Source organism: Anomaloglossus baeobatrachus, chromosome 2 (assembly GCF_048569485.1).
Source record: "Anomaloglossus baeobatrachus isolate aAnoBae1 chromosome 2, aAnoBae1.hap1, whole genome shotgun sequence".
NCBI classification, from domain to species: domain Eukaryota; kingdom Metazoa; phylum Chordata; class Amphibia; order Anura; family Aromobatidae; genus Anomaloglossus; species Anomaloglossus baeobatrachus.
The window spans coordinates 284,256,062-284,283,855 of record NC_134354.1 but is presented as its reverse complement, the minus strand read 5'-3'; the positions used below and the strand labels follow the sequence as shown (position 1 = coordinate 284,283,855).

Sequence of the window (27,794 nt, the reverse complement as noted above, 5' to 3'; positions counted from 1 at the left end):
CTGATTAGCGGTTCATAATTCAAGTTATAGATTGTTTCCACCGATCTTCCTATATGCACTCCCAGGTATTTAATTGAAGATTGTGCTATAGGAATTCCACATAGACAGCCATCCCTTATTTGTCCCCCCATTGTCCCATGATGCCCCTTTAGGAACATGATCTCGCATTTTTTTTTGTTCAGTTTGAAACCGGAGAATGAGCCAAATTTTTCAATCAAGGCAAGAGTCTGTGGCAAATCCGCACCGGGGTCCCCCATATAAAGTATGATGTCATCAGCAAAAAGCGCTGTCTTTACTTCTGAACCCCTTATCTTGATTCCTTTAAAGCTATTTTGTCCCTGTAGTATTCTTGACAACGGCTCGATTGCCAGGTTGAATAAAAGAGGAGATAATGGGCAGCCCTGTCTTGTTCCCTTCATCAAAGGGAACACGTCTGATAGAAAGCCCGGAGTGTGTACCCTAGCTCCCGAGTTGGCATAAAGGTTTCTAATGTAAAGTCTCATCTTGCCTACAATCCCTATGGCCTCCATTACCCTGTCTAACCACCCCCAATTTACATTATCAAACGCTTTTTCTGCGTCAAGTGTAACTAGGGCAGGTCTAGCCCCTCCCTCAGTGAGACCCAGTCTAACCGCGTCTACCACTAGAATTGTCTTTCGGATATTGGTAACGGCATTTCTCCCCTTGATAAACCCCACCTGGTGATTCGTAATGATCCTAGGTAAGATCTCGGCCAGTCTATTAGCCATGATCTTGGACATAATTTTTAAATCCTGATTTATGAGCGATATAGGTCTATAACTAGAGGGATCATCCAGGTCCTTGGTTCCCTTGGGGAGTAATTTAATATATGCTATGTTGGAATTTTTGGGTATTTCCGCCCCTCCCAGGAAAGCATTAAAGACTGAGGTTAGATCCGGCGAGATCAGATCCTTCAGAGCCTTATAGAATTCACTATTGAAACCGTCAGGTCCCGGTGCCTTGTTGGTGTTAAGCTCCCCAATTGTTCTCGTCACCTCCTCTACTGTGACATCTGCGTTTAAGGCACTCAAATCTTCCTCCGTCAAGCTAGGCATTTGGGCTTGTCTTAGCCACTCTGCCTCATCAGTCATGTCGTTATTCCCTGACCCATATAGTTTTCTATAGTAATCTCCCAACAGTTTATTAATGTCCTTAGGATCCGTAGTCACCTCTCCCCCCTTTGTTTTCAGTTTAGAGATCACTGTCATCTTTCTGCTGCCCCTTGCCAGATTGGCCAACATCCTTCCCGCCTTGTTGCCAAACCTATGTAAGTCAACCTCCTTGTGCGACCAGAATAGTTGTTCCTTTTTTTTGGCCCATTCGTCAAATCCCTCTTTTGCCTCCAACCATCTGCCTTTTGTCATGGGAGATCTATTTGTCACATAATTTGTATATGCTACCCGTACTGCTTCACTATGGAAATTATAATTCTCATTGGTTTTCCGTTTGATCATGGCTGCGTACCCCACCAGACGGCCCCTTAGGACCGCTTTTGCCGTTTCCCAAAATATCACTGGGGACTCTCTATGTTCCTTATTGTCCTCTGCGAATTCTCCCCACCACTCCTGTAGCACCTTATGGAAATTATCTTGCCTGAGAAGGAACGATGGGAATCTCCATATGATATCTGTACCTCTCCTGAATTTCTCTCTAATGCCCAATCTCACCGGACTATGATCAGAGATCACCATATTCTCTATCACACAATCTTGCGTTCCACTCAGTAAGTCTTGCGAGATCCAGAACTGATCAATACGTGACCAGCTATCATGAGGGTGAGAGAAGTGTGTATACTCTCTGTCATGTGGGTGAGTTAGTCTCCAGATGTCTTTCAGTCCTACGTCTTCTAATGTTACATCCCTATTGTCTAAACTCCTGCCCACATTAGCTGTCCCTTCCTCGCCCCTCCTCCTATCTTCAGCTGAGTCTGGGACAGTGTTAAAATCGCCTCCCACTATAATGTTAGCCTCCCCATCTGCTAATATGGTGGCCTTTATGTCATCATGAAATGTGATTTGTTGTGAATTTGGGCCATAGACATTATAAATACTGAGTTTACCCGCTGGACTAACGATTGTTAAGTGCTGCCACCTTCCATGGTCGTCTGCCTCATGTGCCACTACCTCATGACTGAATTGTTTATTTATTAGAATCATAGTGCCCGCTTTTCTACCTTGTGCCGCTGCCCCGTAAACGGTGCCCACCCAATGTTTCTTCATGCGGAAAAAGTCCTCCCCCCCCAAGTGGGTTTCCTGTAATAAGGCAATGTCTGTCTTTAGTCTTTTCAGATGTCTCAATATCATTGCTCGTTTGTTAGGTGATCTCAGCCCTTTAACATTCCACGTAGTTATCTGTATCATGTTAACCTGTGTATTCTGCTTTTACTACTCCCTCCCCTATGGGCCCCTGCATCAAGGAAGACGAGATGTTCGACACTAGAATCACAGTTGGTACCACAAAATCGACACTCCCTTTCCCCACCTTGCAAATATAACAAATACAACAAAAAGCATGTAACTGTAAAACATATTTTCCCTTCCGAGAAATCCACGGCGCTTCCCGCCACGTTGGTGAGCTCCCCTATTCCTAGCCAAAATATGTAGCTCCCTAATCACCCCCCAAAAAATATATGCTCTATCCCCGGACTAACTTGAATAAGCCTTTGAAAATTATGCAAAAATTAGCACAGTATGTCAAAACCTCAGCAAGATTCTCCAGTCCTACTTATCTCTGACTCCAGGTAGCCATCAGTCCGCCCAGAACAGGCCCACTTCATTTGAATTTGGATGATGTTCCTGGACAAAGGAGAAAAAGAAAAAAAGAAAAAAAAAAGACCAAGGGGAGAGAAGATGGAGAAAGAAAGGAGAAGAACAAAAAAAAAAAAAAAAAAAAAAAGAGAGGGGGGGGAAGAGGACCCAGACTTTGGGATGTTTTCCTCTCTTTTCTCCCTTCCCCCTCCTCCTCTCACCTCCCCAACCCTCTCTCCGTAATGCATCCTCCTCAACGCCTCTCCCTGTTTGGGAAGAGAGAAAAAAAAAAAAAAAAAACAGGCAAAAAAAGGAAAAACAATGAGCGAGTTCCAGTTCAGGTATCATGGTTTCTCTCCAAGGGTTGGTTCCTGTGTTCCAGGCGAGAATTATGCTGTCGACCCGGGCTTGGCCTCCTTTCCTCCCTGGTCTCGACTTGCTTTTGTCCCCCAAAACGTCCCACATCTCTTCCTGAGCTTGTGGGGGATCTTCTTCTATTATTCCCTTCTCCACTAGCTCCTTTTTCTTGCCTTTCTGACCTAGTCTTGTCGAGCTCTGCCATGAGAATGTTTTCTGCTTCTTTGTAGTCCTTGTAGTATACAAACGAGCCATTGGGGTTTCTAACTTTCAGTGTAGCAGGGTATAATAGCTGGCACTTTACTTTTTTGTTGTACAGAAATGAGCAAATTTTGGTAAATTCTTTTCTCCTTCTGGATACTTCCGCTGAATAATCCCCAAAAATTAGCAGTCTGTTGCCTTGATATTGTAGTGGACGCTTTCGTTCTCTAAAGGCCCTCAATATTTCCTCCTTATGCTTATAATCAAGGTATTTGACAATCACCTGCCTGGCTCTTATCGGGGTATTCTTGTTTGAGTTTTGGCCCTCTCCCTTATTCGCCTCCTGGTGTCTCAGTGGACCCACTCTGTGGGCTCTTTCAACTCTGAATTTCGCCTTTATGCCCAGGGCCTGCGGTAGCTCCAACTCGCATATATTATCCAACTGTCCAATCGACACAGACTCTGGCAACCCGACTATACGTAGGTTGTTTCGTCTCGATCTGTTTTCCAAATCGTCCGCTTTATCCTTCAAGTATTCATTAGATTTTGCTAGAGCTGCTATTTGTGCTTGCATAGCCAGTATTGTCTCCTCGGAGTCAGATATTCTCTGCTCTGATTCTGCCAGTCTAGAGGCATGGGCATTTATCTGTTTTTGCATATTAGCTAATGATGTTTGTATGGCTGCCTCAATAGCCACTTTAACCTCTTTTGACAAGTGTGATGTCACTTCTTCAGCCAGTTTTTTATAGTCCACATTAAGCTTTTGTGTGTACTTGTCTTGGCCTGCAGGTGGTGCTGTTTTCTTAGTTCTCTTTGTCTGGACTGGGCCACCACCTCCATCCCCCAATAGCTTGCAGGCTTGTGATGTTGGTGTAGTAGGCTGCTTTTTGTTTCCTTTGGAAGGGGTACTATGAATTCTTGCATTTGACTTCCTGTGAGTCTGAGTGGGATTAATCTCCCTGTGCTGTTTGTCAGTTTCATACTCCAACACTGCTGTGTCTTTGAGCTGCCCTGCTTTGTCTGCATCCTCTCTCCCCTCTGCCTCCATATCCCCTTCATCCTCCCATTGAGATCCACCGTCATCAGTCCCCTGCATCCACCTCTCTCCTGCTGTGTCCTCCTGTGACTCCTCGCTCATATCTTCCTTATCTCCTGTCTCCTCGCTCATATCTCCCTTATCTCTCCCCTTCCAGCTCTGTGTTTGCTTTTCTGTGTCTCTCACCATGCGTTCAGGCTCCTCCCCCATCAGGCTCGGCGCCATTATCTTATCTTCTCCTCTGTCCATATCAAAGCTTCTCCAGGCTGATTCACTGCTCCCAGCACTTCTCAGGAGGTACCTTTCCATAGCTGTCTGCTTTAGGTAACCTCCTGTGCTGCTCTCTGTTTGGTGGCTCGTCCGGGGGGTCTGTTTTTAGTCGGTTTCTGTGAGGGGTGGCAGGAGATTCTCCTCTAAGCTTCCACCTCAGCCAGGACAGGAACAGGAAGTCGAGCCATTACTTTTTAATTATTACAGCCATACAGCCATATGAAGGTTTGTTTTTTTTTGAGGGATGAGTTTTACTTTTGAATGACACAATTCTTTCTGCCCATATTGTACTGGAAAACTGTAAAAAAAAAAAAGTCAGTGAAATTACAAAAAAAAGTGCAATTCCACAGATCTTTTTGGGGTTTTATTTACCATGTTCGATATATGGTTAATCTGACCTGGCAATATAATTCCCCAGTTCAGTACCAGTATGTAGAGACCAAACATGTATAGGTTGTTTTTTTATTTAAGCAGTGAAAAAAAAAAATCAGAAATTTCTAAAAAAAATTTACTTTATATTTTTGATAGATCGGACATTTCTGAACACGGTGCCAGGAAGTAATTGTATTTTTTTTAATTGTTTTATTTTTAATGAGACAAAGGGGGGTGATTTGAACTTGTGTTTTTTTTTTTTTTTAAATGTTGTAAAACTTTTTTTTTAAAAGGTTTTACTGGATGTAATAGTCCTTTAAGATGACTTAAAGCTGCAATCATCCCATCGCCTGTGCTATACTGAACAGTGCATAAGATGACATGATGTTCTGAAGGAACTAAGGACTTAAGGGCCATTTACACGTTGCAACATCGCTAACGATATATCATCAGGGTCACGGTGTTTGTGACGCACATCCGCAGCATGTAACACGTATGAGCGACCTTAAACGATCGCAAAAGAGGCAAAAATTGTTGGTATGTGAGACGTCGTTTACTTACCAAAAATCATTGCCTATTCAGTAGCGAGGTTGTTTGTCGTACCTGCGGCAGCACACATTGCTATGTGTGACATCGCAGGAATGAGCAACAACCTCATACTTGCGGCCGGCCGCAATGAGGAAGGAAGGAGGTGGGCGGGATGTTTGTCCCGCTCATCTCCGCCCCTCCGCTTCTATTGGACGGCTGCCGTGTGACGTCATTGTGAAGCCGCACGTACCACCCCCTTAGAAAGGAGGCGGTTCGTCGGCCACAGGGAAGGTAAGGGAAGGTAAGTCCAGGGAAGGTAAGTCCATGTGATGGGTGTAAGCGATGTTGTGCGCCATGGACAGCGATTTGCCCGTGACGCACAACTGACGGGGGTGGGTACGCTCGCTAGCGATATCGTGAAAAGTACCCTTAAGTGGAGGAAAGATTTCTGATCTCAGGCAAGGAGCCTAAGGCAAGGATTCAACAGAAGGAAGGACTCCTTATCTCAGGCAAGAGACCTAAAGCCATGGTAAGGGTATGTGCGCACGTTGCTTTTTACCTGCTTTTTACCTGCTTTTTTGCTGCTTTTTCTTCTGCGCTGTTTAATGCCAAAATGGATGTGTTCTTCTATTCAAGCAAAGTCTATGGGAATTTGGGTTTCTTGTTCACACTATGTTGTTCAAAATGCTGCCTTTTTGTGGCAGAACTTTGGTCAAAAACTCAGCTTTGCAGTGCAAAACCCAAATGGCAAAAACAATTGACATGTTGCTTCTTTGAAAAGCTGAGTTTTTGACCAAAGTTCTGCCTCAAAAAGGCAGCATTTTGAACAACATAGTGTGAACAAGAAACCCAAATTCCCATAGACTTTGCTTGAATAGAAGAACACATCCATTTTGGCATTAAACAGCGCAGAAGAAAAAGCAGCAAAAAAGCAGCAAAAAAGCAGGTAAAAAGCAACGTGCGCACATACCCTTAGAGTGCTTTCACATCAGCATTTTTTTGCCGGTCGGCAAAAAACCGCAAACCACATATGACCGGATCCTTTACAAATGCGTTGTCATTTCAATGCATTTGCAATGGAATCGCGGCAATATGCAGTGACTTGCGGTTGCTTGCGGCACACACTGGATCCGTTGTTTTGCAGTATTTTCCGAGTTTCAAAAATGCTACTTGTTGCGTTTTGACCTCGGCCAAATTACTGCATCTCACTGGATCTGATGCATTGCGGCGATATCTGCAATGTAGTTCTATTGGCACCGGATCCTGCTGTACCGGACGTCGCCGGATCCTGACAGACAGGATCCTATTTTCTGTACTGAGCATGCCCAGAAAGCAGCCTGGCATGGTCAGTACAGAAATCTCTCTCTTTGGCCGGTTTCAGATGTTCGTGTTTTATCATTTACAAGCCACACACATGGTTATGGTCATACGTGTGACACTTACTGGAGAAAACACTTGTCTGTGTAATAAAAATGTTCTATATACACTTGTATCCAGCAATGCTGTCTTCATCTTTGCTGCTTCCCGCTCCTGACCGCCGCTCATTATACTCACTGAATATTCATTGCCCGAGGATCTGGAAGCAGGAGCATAGCGGGGACAGCGCCGGGACAGCACCACGGGGACAGGTGAGGATACAGCAAGCAGTGTGTGTGCAGAGACGTCCAGGAGGTCATTGGAGTTCCCAATGAACTCATAACATCCTAATGACATGACACCCCTGTGACACCCTCGCTACAGCGGGTGTCACCATGGTGACTTCACGGGTTCATCAGAGTTCATTGGGAACTATGATGAGTCCCCGATGCTGGCCCCACGATGCTCCGGTTTCCGGATCCTAACTGCACACACACACGCGCGAGCACATGCATGTATACACTGAACACAGACACACACATATGTCTTTAGACACACACACACACACACACACACACACACACACTGCTGGATACTCACCTGTCCCCAGCAATGCGGTCCCCGGCACTGAAATCCTCAGCGCTGCTCCAGCTTCCAGCTCTTCAGTGCACTTTATATTCAGTGAGTATAATGAGCAGCGGCCAGGAGGGGGAGGCAGCAGACGGACGTCTGAAACCAGCCTCTCTCTCTCTCCAGAAGACCAGGATCGTGGAGGGGTGAGAGGGAGTACTAAAGATGGAGTCCCTAAGTGTGTCTGTGTATTTATTTCTAATCAAGTAATTTTTCTCTTTGTGGTGTCTTTTTTTTAACCCTTTATTGGAGATTCTTAAAGGCCAGGTCAAACTTGGCCTGACATTAAGAATCTCGGGCTTTATACCAGCTGGTAAAACAAAGCTCATATTAACCCCTTATTACTAAGAGTGCCACCCAGCACCAGGGCCGCTGAAGAGTTGGATACAGCGCCAGAAGATGGTGCTTCTGTGACACATGCTCTTTTGCTGTTATCAAATTCAGCTTTATGAATGAGTAGGGCTGTGTTTCAGTACAATTGTTAACATATACCGTGGTGGGTGGTTTGTTGGTAGCATCCTCAACTTAGTTTTGAGGCCAACTTTTGCCGTACCCCATCACTAAGGGCCAATATTTAATTGGTCTGTTTCTTCTGTCCCTGTGTTTAACAAGATTTTAATTACGTCTGTGTTTTACTCACCCCTAGTGAGCCTAGGTTCACTTTTTATCTAGCACGTTTAATAAAAGTTATATATTAGGTCTCCATTCCTTAGTACCTATTTTTGCCTGGATTCAGCTATTTGCTTAGGTTGATACTGTGGATCCTCTTTGTATATTGCTATTGCTGTTTTGTACCTGGCTGGACACAAAATTGGGGCGAAGCCCATGTCGTTTTTTTTTTAATTATTTCATGAAATTCATAAAATAATTAAAAAAAGGGCCTCCCTATATTTTTGGTTCCCAGCCAGGTACAAATAGGCAGCTGGGGGTTGGGGGCAGCCAAAAAAGGGCTTCCCTGGAATTCCATTGCCAGTGAAGGTAACACCAAGCAGTGGGGGTTAGCAGGCAGTAGCTGCTTGGGTTACCCTTAGCAATAGAAAATGCAGCGGGAGCCCACGCATTTTTTTTACCCTTAATCCTAGGGTTATGTGTTTGGGTTTTTTTTTTTTTTAAATGAATTTAAAAAAAAAATCAACATGGGCTTTGCCCATCGAGCACCCCAGCATTTTACTGCTCACTCATCCCTACTCGTGACCACACACAAAGCGGAACAAGTAAATCAGATTAGCTGACTCCAGTGTCAGCCAATTATTCCAGCAGACTCCAGTTCGTCCGGCACTGAAGTCCGCTAATCTGAACTCAGTTGAACTTCAACCCGCACACTCTGCAATGGATGCAGTGGGACACAGAATAAGTAATCGGCCGACACTGTAGTCAGCTGATCTGATTACTTGTTCTGCTAGCTATGAGTTCAGCTGAGTTAAGATCAGCTGACTCCAGGGCTGGCCGAACTCAGCTGACCTCACAGCCCGCACACACTGCGTTGTATGCAGGGGGGCACAGAACAAGTAATCCACAGACACTGGAGTCCTCAGCTGATCTGAACTCAGCTGACTCCTGACCACACACGGTCACATGTGATCGGCAGCAGGCAGTGACTGCTCTTAACCTGCATCCATCGCAGCGTGTGCGAGCGGTAAGCTCAGGAGTTCAGCTGACTCCAGTGACGGCCGATAAGCTCTGTGTCCCGCTGCAGAAGAATCCGGTAAAATAAAAATTGAGGTTGCATGAGTTGCACATTCAATCCACAGGATCCAGTCATATGAGGTTTGCGTTTTTTTGCCAAAAACCGCTGATGTGCAAGCACCCTTAAGTGAAAGAAGGATCTATTAAAGGGAACCAACCATCAGGATTTTCATATATAAACTAAAGCCAGTGTCATACTAATGCTAGGATGCTGAATCTAAGCATATATTCTATTCTGAGTTTGGATGTTTTATTTCAGAAATACGTGCGAAGGGCTCACCCTACTTCTAAATATATTCCTTATGGATGTTGTTTACAAGACGAGGTCACTTATGGGGGATTTCCACTGTTTAGATACATCAGGGGCTCTTCAAAAGCGACATTGCATCCGCTATCTATTTTATCCAATCTTGCCCTTCAAAATTCGAATGGTGCGCCTTCCCTTCTGAGCCCTGCAGTGCGCAAACAATAGTTTTCCACCACACATGGGGTATTGGTGTATTCAAGAAGAATTGTACAACAAATTTTATAGTCCATTTTCTCAAGTTACTTTTGTGAAAATGCTAAATTTGGTGCTAAAACATTATTTTTGTGGGAAAAAGTAAAATTTTCATTTTTTTCCCCACATTACTTTAGTTTTGGAGAAGCACCTAAAGGGCTAATACACTTATTTAATGTAGTTTTAAGCACTTAGAGGAATGCAGTTTTTAAAATAGTGTCACTTTTGGATATTTTCTGTCATATAAGACCATCAAACGGCATTTATCATGGCAAAATAGTGCAATACACTCAGCTATTCTATTTTGTGTGACAGAGCCTTTAAAGTGTTTTCCACTACTAACGTGACCACCTTTCATTTGTCCTAACTCTTCCTAACACTTTCCTAATATAGTTCTGCTACTTATCCTGCTCCTGTAAGCTTATCTCCCTGCGGCTCTTATATTCCTATGTTGACCAGAATCGGACAAACTGAGCAGGGCACGTCACTGGTGGAGGCGGGTTAGCCTCTCTGTGAGTGACAGCAATCTAGGCACACATGCCCAGATCACACTTCACTCTTTTCTCTGCCTACTTTACAGTGTGGTGCTTTTATGTGACAAACGCTGCAATGTACGATACATGTCCCAGCGAGGCGTACTTGTACATCAAATGTCTGGAAGGGGTTAAATGTTTATCTTCTGAAAAGTGTGATTAAATGGCAACAGGGCTTCCAGCAATCTTTACAGAACTGAATCGTACAGTTTTGTACTTAATATATTTTATCAGAGAAATCTGCTTCCTTGCCTGCTTATAAGACACTTTTTATTCTCCCACATGCCTCCTGAATTTGTCACCCATTCTGAGGAAGCAGCTCAAATCCATAAAAAATAAAATGCCAGCTCATTGTGATAACATGTAACAGAGTCTAAAGGCCCTGTTACACGCAACGATGGATCTAACGATATATCGCCGGGGTCACGGATTCCGTGACGCACATCCAGCATCATTAGTGATGTCGTTGCGTGTGACAGCAAGGAACGACCGTTAACGATGGAAAATACTCACCTTATCGTCCATCGTTCACACGTCGTTCCTTTTTAAAAAATCGTTGATTGTTGAGCACGCAGGTTGTTCGTCGTTCCCGCGGCAGCACACATCGCTATGTGTGACACCTCGGGAATGACGAACTGCAGCTTACCTGCGGCCGCCGGCAATGCGGAAGGAAGGAGGTGGGCGGCATGTTACGGCCGCTCATCTCCGCCCCTCCGCTTCTATTGGGCGGCCGCTTAGTGATGTCGCTGTGATGCCGCACAAACCGCCCCCCTAGAAAGGAGGCCGTTCGCCGGCAACAGCGATGTCGCTAGGCAGGTAAGTATGTGTGACGGCTCTAAACGATTTTGTGCGCCACGGGCAGCCATTTCCCCTTGACGCACAAACGACGGTGGAGGGTGCTTTCACATAACACCCCCTTAAGGAGAGGGAGAGGTGGAGAGAGGAGCAGAAGGAGGAAACAAGCAGAGGAAGGCACAAAATGATCATGCTGAAATTTGTAAAGCGTCTTTTACCTCACCACAGAGCAATATTTATATCTATACTGATCACTACTGCTGTGTAATGTCCTCCATGCTTCTGCTGTTTCTCTATGTGTGCTGAAAAAAAGGAATGAAGCAGGAATCCATCCCTATATGCTGCATTGTGTAAGGGGATATCACAAACTGCCAGACGCCGGCTCCTGCTCCCTGCTCGCTTCAGTTCGTCGCTCTCTCGCTGTCACACACAGCGATGTGTGCTTCACAGCAGGAGAGCAACGTCCAAAAAATGAAGCAGGACATTCAGCAACGAGCGCCGACCTCACAGCAGGGGTCAGGTCATTGCTGGATGTCACACACAGCGACAGCGACGGGACGTCGCTGCTACGTCACAGAAAATGGTGACTTAGCAGCGACGTCGTTGTCGTCGTCGCTATGTGTGACACCACCTATAGAGATGGTGCACTCGTAGGGGAAAAAAATAGGTACAAATGCATATAATGGCTAGATTATTCCTCATGTGTATACACTGGACAGTTTATTCTGAAAAGTTCCTTGAAAACAGTTATTATTACTACAGATCTAGCACATACACTAACAAGTCAATTACTTAAGTGTCTTTAGCAATGAGATAAAATGAAATTGTAGAAGTTTCCAATTTGTACGTCAGAAGGCATTCCTACATAATCACAAAAGTATTTTTTCTTTAAAGAACATGATAATTAATCGATAGTTCATTTAGATTAAAATTGATAAGCAAATACTAAGTATTATTGTCAAAGGGAAATCTTCAATAAAAATGCTGGGGTTCCCCACTGACTTGTTTTAGGTTTGTTATTCGTGTTGAATTTTGGAATAGTACCTAGGTATTCAAAACGAATAATATGAACCTGAATATTTAGTATTCACCCATCACTAATTTTAGTACATTGTTTAGTTGTGGCTGTTGCCAAAGCAGCGTTCAGCCAATCATTGGGGATAATGGCTCATATTGATTACAAATCCCAATCATAGGCATTCAATATGTCAGTACAACCCCATTAAGAGTAAAAGGAACCTTTCTGGGATACAATTATAGTTGTATAAATGTTGTGATTTGCAGGTTATTGCCAAATAAAAAAAAAAATCTTGAAGTGTGGTTTAGAAGCCATAATCTTTTGCAATCTCACCAGATACTAGCATATAATAGCACATATTATAAGAAAAGGATTCCAGCACACACAAAATATATATGTACATGAATCTTGACTCACCGTCATTATATTCCCACAGACACCGTCCTTGGTTTGTACAGTGTATGAATACACGCGCTGCCCCTGCTGTGTGTCCACCACAGCCCCTGTGCAGTTGTTCTGGGATAGAGTTAGGGCAGATGGATTATAATGTAGGGTTTCCAACAAGTTCTTTCCCACTGACACCGTCATGTTTGCTCCTTTACAGTTTATCATAGAGCTCACATTATATACACCTGCAAAGATGAAATGCCACAAGGGTCAGCCCACTGCTAACGGTGTCTACATAATCTTTTGACTTGTTATCAATTGGTACATTAAAGTAGCTCATTAATAAACTTACTAAGGCCAAGGTTTTGATAGTAGGTTGTATTAGCAACACAGGCTGCAGAGTTATTAACATATGTGCACTGTTCATCTGCAAAACAGGCTGGGATGCAGTATGGGTCCACTGTCATGAAAAGAAGAATATCTCAGATTGCAAAGTAAATACACAATTATATATCTCATATACAGTGGGGAAAATACGTATGTGATACAGTGCCAATTTTGCAAGTATACCATAGTAGCAGCTAGTTGAAAAAGGTGAAGTACCTAAGGACCCTCCCTGTTTTACCAGGACCATTATCTGGTGTTTTTTTTTGGGTTGAATCTCATGGTGGCAATCCTCTCAGTAATCATTTTTGCACAGATGTGATAATGTACCTGGAGAGCATTCAGACATACACAGATAGCTATACCTGAATTACTCAACCTTTTAAATGAATATTCGTATGCCTCCTTTTACAAACTAAGCAAAACAAAATCTAAACTCCTTCCTTTTTTTTTGACTCTCCCACCACTAACCTGCTCAAATCTTTATTTTCATTCATTATTTTCATTCTCTTGGGAAGATTCTAAAATTGATTATCTTGGTATTCAAATAATGAAAATCCCTCATACTATGATTTCTACTAACGTCAACAGAGTAATTGAAGTAATTAATGCTGATATCAACATGGCCCAAAAATATGATCTTTCTTGGTTGGGGAGACTTACCACTTTTAAAATGATTGTCCTTCCTAAGATTTTATACCTGTTCCGATCTATTCCCTTGATATTTCCTATTAAATGCCTAAATTCCTTCCAAAAGATCTTAAATAATTTTATATGGCATAACAAAAAAGCTTGAATATCTAAACTATATCTAGTTAAACACAAAAATAGGGGGGGTATAGGGCTCTCAGATATCCATGCGTATTATATTACCAACATACTAAAACAGAGTCAACTTTGGGTAAATTAATCTTATTCTCTTCCCTGGGTGGATTTGGAAATGTTCTCTAATAATTATAGTCCGTTAAAAAACCTCCTTCTCCTCCACCTTTCTTCCCCATTTTTACCTTCTCCCGATTCACCAACTATAGCTGCCACCCTCCACGCATGGAAATATATAGCAAAACAATCAAAACATCCCAATAAATACAAAAATGTCAAACATTTCTCTATACAATTTATAGCACTTTCATCCAAGATTAAAGTCCCAGCCTCATGGCAAAACTCTAAATTACGATTCTTAAGCGACCTTCATGATGGCGCCAATTTTATTTAATTCTTGGATTTGAAAATTAAGCACAAAATTCTTGACTCTGACTTCAAACTATTGCTCTTTCTTAGAGATTCCATTCAGAGATTACTTAATAATAAACATCCCCTCCCATCTTTATTAGATCCTTTATTCTGTAATCCTAGGGACAGCAGGCCCTGGAGTAGTAAATTGATTTATCAATATATTATAGGAGATTATTGCTTTGAAAAAACAAAATCTTTTCTCGCTTGGGAAAGGGACCTTGGTCAAACATTTCCAGATGAAGACTAGCAAGATGCCATAAAAACGACGCACTGTGCAAGCATCTGTTCTTCTGCACTGGAAATACATACCAAACTCACGACGCGATGGTACTTGTCCCCAACTAGGCTACATCAGATTAATAATAATATTTCACCATCTTGTTGGAGAAATTGTGAAGGTAATGGGGACCTTTTACATCTTTTCTGGGGATGCCCAATCTTAAAAACCTTATGGACTGGTATTTCAAACTTGATAAATCAAATTACCAAAACAAATATTGTGATCACCCCGTAACTAGCTTTTATCTTTAGATGCCAAATTAATTGACCCCATTTTTAGATCCATTGTCATTCATATCCTTCTCACAACAAAGAGTAGTATAGCTGCCAACTGGAGGAATATTACTCCCCCCATTTTTAATCAAATTATTGAAAAGATAGCCATACACAGAAACTATGAAAAGTGTGAAGCCCCACCGGTGTTGTGTCGGTGCATTACCTTCTGGGACTCCACGTGGATGAAACCGTCTGGTCACAGGTAGGGAACCTTCTTCTATGATTGTCGTGACGCCACTCTCAGAATTGCGGTCAGTGGGGACCGCCACTGCAGATTGAGGGACGCCTGGGGCTGATGGTGGGTGCAGTCAGTTGTAATAGCCTCCTGAGAGTGAGGCAAGCCCCAGGGCCCTGTGTAAGTGTGTAGAACCACAAGGCGCAGAATAACTCCACACAAGCAGAATGTCTTTCAGGGGTTTTACTCACAGAAGGTGGCAGAGTGAGTAACCCGGGCGTAGCTGGGATGAACCAGGCTGGAACCAGGTGTCCTTCAGGCTGACTGATGAGGGTGACTACCGACTCGCCTTCCTTAGCCCTTCTGTGGTTTGTGGTAACCCCGACTTTTAGTCCCTATGGGGGTCACCCAGGGAAGTAACTGCTCCCCTCGTTTGTTTGCCGTTTGCTTGTCGCCTGGACCAGATCACTCCAGCTGCTTGCCTCCTGTGAACTATGGGCCCTAACTGTGGCTACGTGGCTGCGGTCTTTGGGGTGTTGTGGCGTGGGCTTTGAGGGCCCCACACCGGCAGGTTTAGCAAGGAAAGGTGGATCTATCCCCGCACCGGGATCTGCCGCCCGTTTGGGCCTGGTACTCCCTGACAGTCTCCGTACTTTCCACTACGCTGCTCTCTCTCTAGCTGTGTGTGGAGTTCGGGCAGCACTACCAGGTGACCGTTCTCCCCCGTCGGTAGTCACTGCGCGGACGCTGTTAGACTGCAACAGCTCCAGGGGTCTGCTCCTGACGTCTGCTCTCCCTGGACTCTGCACTAAACTGGCTCACTCGTGGGACCTGCACTGCTGCTCCTGTCTGAGCTCCACTTCCATGCTCCTCACTCCTCCACACTCTGCTGCAGACTGTTTACTCCTCCTTCTCTTTTCCCCTTGTGCCTGCCTACGCCACCTAGCAACCAGGCTCTCTACCACACCCCTTGAGTGGAGATGGAAGCTTCGCCCCCTCCACTCCTCAGGGGTCCTCTCAAAGGTACATGTGTGAGACCTGATCACTATGCGCCTGTGTAGTCACACCTCGGTCAGCCTTCTGGATTACCTGTATTGCACTGTCCCCAGCATGGGTGCAGTACTCAGTGGTGCCTGACCAGGTCAGGGGCGCCACAAAAGCACTATGCCACTTTCAATAATCAATATACTCGCTATTTGAAAGATTGGCACCCCTGGGACACTTATCGATCGGAAGTCACCTGATTTACATACCTAAATAACTTGCCTATGTCAAGTATTACTATTCTCAAACATATGGTTCTGGTATTTAATTTTTCATGGTCATTTTAAATAGGTACATCTTCTTGTATATACGTTTTGTATAAGGTTTATAGTTTTGCAAGTTAATATCTTGTTCTCCTTTTCCCTCTACCCTTTCTTTCCCATTTTCCTTAATCCTAATTTCCCTATTAAATTGCTACATCTTCCTCCCCTTCATTCCTTCACCAATCCTTTCCCATACCTCCTCACCTGAAAGATATTTTATGCTAAATATTTACTAATGTCACAATTTAATCGGGGGAACACTATTCTCCTTAAGGAGACTTTGCAAGCCAGTCTGGCTGCCAAGTAAGGGGACTTATAGCTGCCACGCCCCTCTAAGAAATATTCAAATTGTCTCTCCAGTAAAGGAGACAAACTCTAGAGCTATAAGTCCCCTTACTTGGCAGCCAGACTGGCTTGCAAAGTCTCCTTAAGGAGAATAGTGTTCCCCCGTGGTCCCCACATAGCTTTCTCATGAGCCAGATCAGACACCCCCATACTTTGCACTGATGAGGGGCAAGCACCCCGAAACACCGTGTCTGCAAATTGGGATTCTGATCTGGCTTATATATCCTGAGTCATATTGCAAAGGATTGTTGAAAATCCACTTGTGACTTTTAGGATCGCTACTTCCAATAGGTGGCACTGTGCTAGAGTTTGTCTCCTTTACTGGAGAGACAATTTGAATATTTCTTAGAGGGGCGTGGCAGCTATAAGTCCCCTTACTTGGCAGCCAGACTGGCTTGCAAAGTCTCCTTAAGGAGAATAGTGTTCCCCCGTGGTCCCCACATAGCTTTCTCATGAGCCAGATCAGACACCCCCATACTTTGCACTGACGAGGGGCAAGCACCCCGAAACACCGTTTCTGCAAATTGGGATTCTGATCTGGCTTATATATCCTGAGTCATATTGCAAAGGATTGTTGAAAATCCACTTGTGACTTTTAGGATTGCTACTTCCAATAGGTGGCGCTGTGCTAGAGTTTGTCTCCTTTACTGGAGAGACAATTTGACAATTTAATCGCTGTTTCATCTCAACAATCTCTCTAATTTTCCCCCTTCCTTTTATTTTTGTTGAAAACCTTAATAAATACATTTTAAAACAGACAGTCACAGATTTGGTCAAAATGCAAAAGCAGGACATATATGGGAAATGAACATTCAAGTAGCAAGATAATAGACAATAATAAAAACATAAAATACATGTTTTGTAGGCTAAGAAAAATGACTAAACAGCAAAGGATAATCGGCAAAGGCTTTGGCTGAACTGGCTGTCAAGAAACCAGACATTCAGGTAGATGACGGCAACAAAGTTCACAAGTCGGTGAGAGGAGTAGGATATTAAAACAAAGCAAAAAATAATAAATGAACAAATCACAGGATTATAAGTAATGCAAGCACTTATACACCATTGATATGTAAGCACAGCAGATATTTGGATGCAACATTGCAGACAATGAGGAGGCAGTGGTGCCTGAACCGACAACGGTTTATTAACTACCGTATGTACAAATCAAGGATTAGCACTTTAACACTAAAACTACTGGACTCGTGACACCTATATAGAAATACATGGTGCAAAGTAGTCAAAATGACTACCTCAGTAGTTCTAGTGTTAAATGTGAGATATCGGTATTGCAACAGTAAGGCTATGTGCGCACTTACCGGATTTTGCCGCGGATTTTCCGCGGATTTGCTGCATGTTTCGCTGCAGAAAATGTTCATAACATCTCTGCAGTGAATCACCAGCAAATCCTATGGAGAAAAAAAATCCTGTGCGCACTAGGCGGAATTTGACAGCTGCATGTTTTGCTGCGGGAATCCCGCAGCAAAAACAAGTGCATGTCACTTCTTTTCCGCACATAGCTGCGGGATTTCACTCCATTGACTCCAATGTTAATCATGAAATCCCGCAGGGAATAACGCAGGCAGCAAATTCTGTGCGGTTCACTGCGTTTTCCTGCGTTATTCCCTGCGGTATTTCGCGGTTTACCTCCGGTAATGTACATCGCTTGTCTGCGGTTTTGCAGGGAAGTGATGTCATTACAGGAAGAGGAAGCCGTGCAGAGAGTTAAAACACACAGATCACAGACACATACACATCACAGACACAGAACACATCACAGACACATAGAACACATAGACACAGACACATAGAACACACATAGAAAAAAAAGAACGTGGGCTCCGCTGTATATTTACCTTCCAGCCGAGGTAAGCACACAGCGGCGGCCCGGTATTCTCAGGCTGGGGAGGGCGAGGGGCAGGGATAATGTCCCCCGCCTCACTCCCCCTCCTGCAGCCGAGAATATCAGCCGCAGCTGCCCCGGCACTGTCGCATGCATTATGCGGCAATACCGGCGTGTCTCCGGCTCTTCTTGCCGCCATGTAGCAGTGGCAGCAAGGTAATACAAGGGGTTAATGATGGTGGGGGACCACCGCCATTAACTCCAGGCTTGATCATGGCAGCGTCTATGTGACAGCTGACATGATCAACCCGTAAGTAAAGTGAATAAAACACACACACAGAAAAATCCTTTATTTTAAATAAAACAAACAAGCCTCATTCACCATTTTATTAACCCCTCCCGCACTAAAGCTCCGGCGTAATCCACCGCTCCGGCGTAATCCACAGGTCCTGCGCTGCTTACATCCAGCCGAGACTGTCACAGACACAGCGCTGAATGAAAGCAGCAGACAGCAGAGGTAATTACCGGTCATTTCCCACGGCCGGTAATGTGAACTCACTGCCGACCGTGGGAAATGCAGCGATCTGTCCTCTATCTATCTATCCCTCTATCTATCCCTCTGTCTGTCTATCTATCTATCCCTCTATCTATTCTTCTGTCTATCTACTATCTCAGAATTAAATGACTTTTTTTTTTTTTTTTCAATGTGCTTTATTGCATTGAATGCAATAAAGCACATCCCAACCCGCACGCGGCAAAACCGCGGCAATACCGCGAATAATACCGTGGTAAAACCGCAGCAAACCGCATGCGGTTTTCGGGTGCGGTTTCCCGCGTTTTTTTACCGCGGGTGCGGTAATCTTTGAAAGCATGCGGAATTTTCTCAAGAAAATTCCATTTCCCAGTGCGCACAAGGCCTTAGAGTAGTAAATCAGATTATTTCATAGTGGATTAATCAGCAGCACAAGTATACTGAATGGAATCACAGTATTCTTTACTCGGTATTATCACACAGTATTATTCTTACCACTAACAGTCAACTTCGGCGTCACTTCGCTATTGATGTCTACTTATCTAAATAATACTATACAGTGTACAGACTCGAGCGGGCCTGTGACACTACGCGCTAGGCTGTAATTCCAATTTGGGGATCTCTGAACATCCTCCACTAGCTGGTCACCTTTGTGCTCTGAAGTACGCCCAAATTCCCTACTCAATACCGTATCTCTGTGCAGAAAGCAACAGCCCAAAGAAACGGTCTTCTGATACAGAATGGTTGTCTCTCAGGCCTAGTTTTGATTGGGTTATGGTCTTCTACTGATGCTGATTACAGCCTTCTACTGGCATAGGTCACAATCTTCTAGTGGCACAGGTCACGGTCTTCTACTAATACAGGATCTTCTACTGGGGTGGGTCAGGGTCTTCTATTGGTTTGGGTCATGGACTTCCACTGACACGGGTCACCAAGCTTCCACCTAGCTCAAGTTCTCTACAGGTTCTGACCATTCTAGGACCCTTTTGTTATGATGGGACTTCACTGCCATATGGCCATCCTCAAACAAGACTCTGGTGTCAACTCTTCCCTTCTTGGCAAGGGCAGACCTTTCATATTTAGTAACTGCAACACTGCTGTCACCTGACCCATGTCTCTTCTAAACATTTCTCTTGATGAAAACACACAGTCTATTCTCTAGTTCCTGTTTGCTCTCCTTAACTTCGGCCAGCAGATGGTGATGTTTCCTTGTAGACACTGAATGCATCTTCTGCTGCAGCTGTTTGCTTAGGCTATGTGCGCACAGTGCGTTTTTTGCTGCGTTTTTGCGCGTTTTTCGGGTGCGTTTTTGCCCTCAAAACTGCATGACTTTGCTTCCCCAGCAAAGTCTATGTTTTTTTATTTTTGCTGTCCGCACACAACTTTTTTTTTAAGCTGCGTTTTTGAGCTTGGAAAAAAAAATGGACATGTCAATTCTTTCCTGCGTTTTTCTGCGTTTTCCCCCCATGCAATGCATTGGAAAAACGCAGCAAAACGCAGAGATCAAAAACGCAGCAAAACGCAGCCAAAAACGCACCAAATCGCGGTAAAAACGCATGCGTTTTTTTACACGTTTTTTCGACGCGGGTGCGTTTTTGTGTGTTTTTAGCGGCCAAAAACGCACAAAAACGCAGCGTCAAAAAAACGCAGTGTGCGATCTTAACCTTACAGATACAAAGTGAAACTCCTCATTAATCTGTATCATTAGATGTCACAATGACACAGTGTTTCACGAATCATATGAGTGGCCCTGCACAGTGGCTGCACTGTAGGTCTACATGCAGGACAGTATTAATGACCTCTCCTATTTATATCAATATCACAAAAAGGCAATGTCCACAGGATATGTCAGAACATAACATACTGCCTATTCCCAAAAAGTGTATATAGTGAAAAAAAGAATGCATTGTTAGCATTTTTATAGCAAAGAATGGTATCTCTCACCTATACAGCAGCCCAGATTTGGATACCAGGAAAGGTTTGAGAGGCAGCAGCTAGAGGAGTTCATTGAACATGTCTGAGGGTCAGGAAGGCAGGATGACAATGATGTGGTACACTTGCAACCCGAACCTGCAGCACAGTTTCCGCTGCATGTGGAACATAATGGTGGGTCTCCATTTACTCCAGCTAACAGGAAAAATAACAGTACAGAGAGAGATCAGGCAATCATAAATAAATCAAGCTGCAGTTTTTAGTACTCTATTATATTTCAGTTCTGGATTCACAGCCACACAGCCAAATACTCTTGTATAATGTCTTCCATTGTGCTGCAGTTGCTTTTGTCTGTGTTACAGAGAAAGTAGAACAGGAATCCATCTCTATATGTGTGCTATGTAAAGGAGACATTATGGCAGCTAGTCTCCACTAGGTCAGACAACTAAAAATTGGAGACAGAGGCCAAGGAGTTGAAAACAGATGAAAAATGCAGTAAAATAATGACACGCACATGACAGATTGTTCTGAAAAGTTCCCTGAGCTGACAAGGACTTTTTAATAATGTCCTGTATTGGTGATCACAGTAAGATTTCTCAGCTTTGTTCATGTAAATGAGACTTAGGGGCACTTTGCACACTGCGACATCGCAGGCCGATGCTGCGATGCCGGCGCGATAGTCCCCGCCCCCGTCGCAGCTGCAATATCCTTGTGATAACTGCCGTAGCGAACATTATCGCTATGGCAGCTTCACATGGACTCACCTACCCTGCGACCGTCGCTCTGGCCGGCGACCCGCCTCCTTATTAAGGGGGCGGGTCGTATGGCGTCACTGCGACGTCACACGGCAGGCGGCCAATAGGAGCGGAGGGGCGGAGATGAGCGGGATGTAAACATCCCGCCCACCTCCTTCCTTCCGCATATCCTACGGAAGCCGCAGTGACGCCGGTAGGAGATGTTCCTCGCTCCTGCGGCTTCACACACAGCGATGTGTGCTGCCGCAGGAACGAGGAACAACATCGGACCATCGTGTTAGCGTAATCATGGATTACGCCGATGCTGCGCCAATGATACGATTACGACGCTTTTGCGCTCGTTAATCGTATCATCGAGCCTTTACACACTACGATGTCGCATGCGATGCCGGAAGTGCGTCATTTTCAATTTGACCCCACCGACATCGCACCTGCGATGTCGTAGTGTGCAAAGCCCGCCTTAGGGTGCAGAGGCCGGCTCCAGATATTTGCAAGCTCTTTGGGCGACAGAGTCCCAGTGATCTCCTCTTCACTTCCAATTTTTTTATCTTCACCTTTCAAGAACTATAACCTTTTTATTTTTTATCATTACCATTTTGGGGTCCATGCAACATTCTCATCTCTATTAATTAAATTTTTGGAGCAGCCAAAGTGACTAAACAACATTTATTCTGCGATTTTAATTTTTACCACTTTGGTATTCGTTGAATCTTTTCCTTCCATTTTTATTTGTCCCTCTAGGAGACTTGAATCACATTTTCACTTTATCATACTCGTATATACAATACTGTAATATTATAGTAAACTGTAATATGACCTGTGTCCTATGAAACCGACCCACAGGTTTTGCTTCACAGACGTACAAATATGACATACAAAATCATGTTGAAGGCAGTGTCCCGTCAGCGAAGGTATAGACACTTTTCCCCATTATCAACCTCTTCATAACTGACAACTGACCCTAAGAGGTTAAACTGCTGTGATATGCGCGCTCTCCATTCTTAGCAGTTAGACTTGTGTCGGGCACTCTATCAGTTGGGCTCAGCTGCTTAGCTGACCCAACTCTGGGGTCATGCGCACTGAGCCGAAAAAGCCCGTTAGATGCGATGGCGGCGGAGAGGTGAGTGAGATCATCCTGTGACGCTGCGTATTCATTAGCATGTTAGCACACCCACAGGGGTGTACTAACATGCTAATGGGGTGACTGGCTGGAGAACTAACGCGCGGAGGACTAGTGCCCTCGCTCATTAGCATACAGTAAAAGATCTTTAGAAATACTTTTTCTAAAGATCCCTTTATCTATGCTAGTGTATACAGAGACAGCTAGGCAGGGATTAGTAATATGCACCCAGAACTGCTCATGGTTCTGGGTGCATATTGGACCTGACAGTTTCCCTTTAATAAACACTCCCCAAAACTTTGCCTCATTTGCCATTTCATTAATAAAAATAAAACATGCAGCTTCGCCGTAGTCCAGGCACCATCGTAGCCATAGTCCAAAAAAGGATATCTGAAGAAACCATAAATATAAAAACACAGAGAAACAAAACAAGACACATACTTTCAGCACTTTATTCAAAAGTAAAAAAAAATTCTGAGCTTGTCCGACATAGTATACAGTTAATCTAGCAAACAAAAGTCTATGGATCATTGTTCTAGCACTCCGTAGACTTTGCTAACAGGCATATCTGGGTCACGCGCAATGTATGAGATCCAGTGCCTCTGAAGAGCTGTGACATCAGTGATGTTACTGCTTATCACAGTCACCGAGGAACACACAACGCAGCTTGACCTGGAGCATACCTCCCAACCGTCCCGGATACAGCGGGACTATCACGCTTTGCAGAGTTTGTCCCATTGCCACGGGCGGGAGGTCCGTATCCCGTGGCTCCGCCCACCCACTCTCTCCCCGCCTCGCTGCTTTTCCCTCCTACCATCCTAACACGTGTTAGAGCGCGCTAGTCTCTGTGCTGCTGCTGCTGCTGCTAAGGTAATGAATCTCCCCAGCGCTGATTCCCTCCCCTCCTCCGGTCCGGAGCCTGTGCTCCTCTAGCTGTTTCTCTGACTCCCGTGTGTTTGTGTCCTGATCTATCGTGTGTGCAGTGTTTGCCTCTCAGTGCTGCAGGCACATGACTCGCCCACCCCAGGGCTATGGGACACCCGGTGCCGGGCAGAACTGGTCCGGTGATAGTCAGTGGTGGCTGGGCCCGGCTCCGTGGCCCTGGTGGGTGTCAGTAAAATATGTGGCTTGAAGTAATAAAGTTTGTGTTCGTGACGCCACCTGTGGTCTGCGGCTATTAAGCCGCCGCTGCTGTGTAAGGCCTCCGGGGTGATGATGTGGCAGCAATGTTGGTACTGCTCCCCACAGGTGGAGCAATGCCCGGGGCGCTGTTGGTGCTTGTGAGAGTCTATGGGGTTGTGCGGCTAACACGGTGCAGGGCCGACAGGCAATGAAAGAATCAGGCATAAACAACAGTCTCTTTACCTTTTCCTCTTTTACTTCGAACACAGTCCAGTCCTGGGAGACCGTTACAGGTGGTGATGGGGATCCGGTCGGCCTGGAAGTACTTGGGGTGATCTTTCTGGCCAGCTGAGTATGAGGCCTACTCCTGTGCTTTTCTTTGTTATCATAGGACCCTGCTTCTCTGAATCCAGCAATGGCCCTCTTTCTGCTGGGACTGATGGTACGTCCCTTCCCCTCTGTAGCAGGCTGCGCAGGCCCTCTCTCTGGTGCTTCTCTGCTGGAGTCCACACCGGGCCCTGATGCTGCAGCTGTACCTTTGGGATGTTTGGGCCAGGTGCTTGCAGCTCTCCTGCCCTTCGGATTCGGCTACCAGGGAATATGTTTAAGCCCTGGTGGCCACAGACTCCGATGTCCGAGTCTCTCTGCTGCCTCTCAGCTACTCCTGCTTCTCTGGACCAAGCTACTCTAGCTCCAGGCCCCAGATTCACAGGACAGCTCACTCTGCGTCTGTTCACTTCTACTGCTCCCTACAGACTAACCACTACTTCCTCCCTTCAGCCAGACTTAAGGAATGCTCCCTGAAGTTCCAGGTTCAGAGCTCCCCCTGCTGGCCGGAGGGAGAACTGTGTTGGGTGTTAACTTACTGGCCAATAGATCTCCCAATTACCTCCAGGCTCAGCATTAACCCTTTGGGAGGGCAATGCTGTTGTGGCGACCAGGTCCTGGGGCGCCACACTCCCCCTTAGTTAAATTCAGTACTCCCGGACTGTAGAAACAAACATAACATGTTAGAACATTTCATCCCATTATGGGAGGCGCATTACTTGAACGTTACAAACTTAAACATTACTATAAGAGTCCAGTGCGGCTCCCTGCCGGGTGTCCATTACACTGCTCCATGGGGGACCCGCCGCGATCAAACCCCCAACGTAGGCTCTGGGCGTGCGTCAGAGCATTGATGACCCCACTCTATGCACGCCGGACGGGTTTTCCTTCAGGGGTGTTGAACACACTAATGCTAACTATGAACAATTTAGGTGTTGGCCACCCATAGTCCAGTGGCCCAATTGTCCATTTTTGCAATCAAAGAAAAAGAAAAACATTTTGTACACAACATTACAGACATTTTGCATAACTATTTACATTCTAATAAGTACTCCCTCTCTTTCCCCTATACAGTTGACTCTCTATACCTTGGAGGGGGTTGTCCCCGAGTGCTGCGTTGGGACCTGCGTAGCTCTGGTGTTTGCCCCTGACTACTTGGTGTGTCTTCTACCTCAGCACTACAGGTGGGCCTAACCCCGATAGGTAAGCGTGATGGTTGCCTATGTGGTCTAAGAGTCGCCAAGGGTATGACAGGTTCACCACTGACAGGGGGTTGATCCTCCTGTTCCACTGCTGGCGTGTCATCTCGTGTTGGAGCGGACGGTTCTTTAGGTGGATCCGGAACCTTTTCTGTTTCTGGCTCGACCAACTGCGGAAACGTCAAAACTGGTACCACTTCTCGATCATCTTTCTCATGTGCACCCAATAGAACCGATCACGGAGTAGGGCCTCCAACTTCTTCCACCCGAAGTGTCCTGCGTTATCATGATACGCTGCTAGGACCATTGGAGCATCCCTCTGCGGAACCACTATCTGCCAGACAAGTTCATTTGTTCGCCAGTTGACATATCTCTTGCAGAGCTTGCCTTGGTAGGTGAACAGTCGTCCCCTCTCCTTCCACAGCTGCTGGGCTTCCTCTGGAGCGTCTGGGCCAAGATGGGTCTCAGCTTGCGCTAGCTTCTCTTTGACCAATCGCACGGCCGGGTCACCGTTCTGTGTCTCTTCCCAATTATGGTGGAGTAATGGGTTGACCGAGACCTCGTGCTGGCTTGAGCGCTTCACTCCCACAGCATGCTCACACTGGGAAACACCTTGGTGATGGAAAGCCGGTAACTCTATCTCTTCGAGTTCATCCAGGTCTTCTCCAGACTCGGGTAAGTGAGGCATTCTGGACAGCGCATCAGCATTGTTATTCTTCTTGCCAGCCCGATACTTGATGGTAAAGTCAAAGTTAGACAGCCGGGCCATCCATCGCTGTTCCATCGCACCTAACTTGGCTGTTGCCAGGTGTGTCAACGGATTGTTGTCCGTGAAGATGGTGAACTTGGCCGATGCCAGATAGTGCTTGAAGCGTTCAGTCACTGCCCAAACAATAGCGAGGAACTCCAGCTTGAAGGAACTGTAGTTTTCTGGATTCCTTTCTGTGGGCCGAAGGTTCCTACTGGCGTACGCTATCACCCTCTCTCTGCCTCCCTGTACCTGGGACAGAACTGCTCCCAGTCCCACGTTGCTGGCGTCTGTATACAGTACAAACGGTTGGCTGTAGTCAGGGTAGGCCAGAATTTCTTCTCCCGTGAGAGCCCCTTTCAGCCGGACAAAGGATGTTTCTAGTTGGCTGCTCCATTCAAATGGAGGGCTCTGCTTCTTAGCCTGCTTTGGCTGGCCCACCAGGAGATCTTGAAGGGGCGCTGCTATCTTGGTGAAACCATCAATGAACCTTCGGTAGTAGCCCACCAGTCCAAGGAACTGCCGCACCTCCTTCACTGTGGTGGGTCTTGGCCAGTCCTTGATTACAGTGACTTTCTCCGGATCAGGTGCCACACCTTCTGCGCTGACCACATGACCCAGGTACTGTACCTTTGGCTTCAAGAGGTGACATTTGGACGGCTTGATCTTCAGGCCATATTTCGACAAGGACTCAAACACTTCTGCTAAGTGCTTCAGGTGGTCCTCATAAGTCTTGGAGTAGACTATGACGTCATCCAGGTACAACAGCACGGTTTCAAAGTTGTGGTGGCCCAAGCAGCACTCCATCAACCTTTGGAATGTCCCTGGGGCGTTGCAGAGCCCGAATGGCATACAATTGAACTCACAGAGGCCCATTGGTGTCGTGAATGCAGTCTTCTCCTTGTCCGCCTCTGCCACGGGAACCTGCCAATACCCACTGGTGAGATCCAAGGTGGAGAAATAGTTAGCTGACTTTAAGGCTGTTAGTGACTCCTCTATTCTGGGCAGTGGATAAGCATCTTTATGTGTAATGCGGTTAATTTGCCTGTAATCTACACACATTCTCATTGTACCATCTTTTTTCTTTACGAGCACTAGTGGAGCTGCCCAGGGGCTACAACTATCTCTGATAACCCCAGCCTCCTTCATTTCTCGTAACATTTCCTTGGCACACTGATACTGTGCGGGGGGTACAGGGCGGTATCTCTCTTTAATGGGATGATGGTCACCCGTGGGGATTTGATGTTTAACCCCTTTCACCTGCCCAAAATCTAGGGGGTGTTTGCTGAAGACCCGCTCGTACTCCTGTACCACCCGGTAAACCCCATGCTTTTGGTGGGAGGGGGTGGAGTCGGTGCCTACATGTAATTTTTGGCACCAGTCTTCCAGCTGCCCCTTGGAGCCATTGTCTTCCGCCTGGTCGGACGGGATCAAGGGTTCCACTGTTTTAATGGTATTGTTGCTGACAGTGTACAGTTTTGCTACAGTGGCGTACCGGGGCAATTTGGCCTCCTCCTCCCCACAATTCAAGACACGGACGGGCACTCTCCCCTTGCGAACGTCTGCTACCCCTCTGGCTATCAGGACTCCAGGCCTACTGTCTGAATACACCGGTTCTACCAAGGCATGGTAATCCTGACCCTTGAGGCCTATTGCTGCCCGACACCATATCAACATTTCACTTCTTGGGGGTATTGCAATGGGGAGGGGGTCACTTACCCTCACACTGCCAATTTCTCCTCCGGCCAGCTCTACCTGCTGCCTCCTCATCAGGGCTCTGA

At 45.6% G+C, this 27,794-nt stretch overlaps 1 protein-coding gene across 1 annotated transcript in view; it reads right to left on the bottom strand.

The window, feature by feature from the left end:
* The window catches only part of LOC142289876 (pancreatic secretory granule membrane major glycoprotein GP2-like), a 113,868-nt gene that overhangs the window by 40,276 nt on the left and 45,798 nt on the right, over positions 1-27,794 (bottom strand). The window contains exons 3-5 of the mRNA XM_075333818.1: positions 20,755-20,937; positions 12,789-12,896; positions 12,467-12,681 (exon numbers count right to left, since the gene is read on the bottom strand). Of these exons, the coding sequence (XP_075189933.1) occupies positions 12,467-12,681; positions 12,789-12,896; positions 20,755-20,818 (387 nt within the window). The 5' untranslated portion in view covers positions 20,819-20,937. The remainder of the gene's footprint in view (positions 1-12,466; positions 12,682-12,788; positions 12,897-20,754; positions 20,938-27,794) is intronic.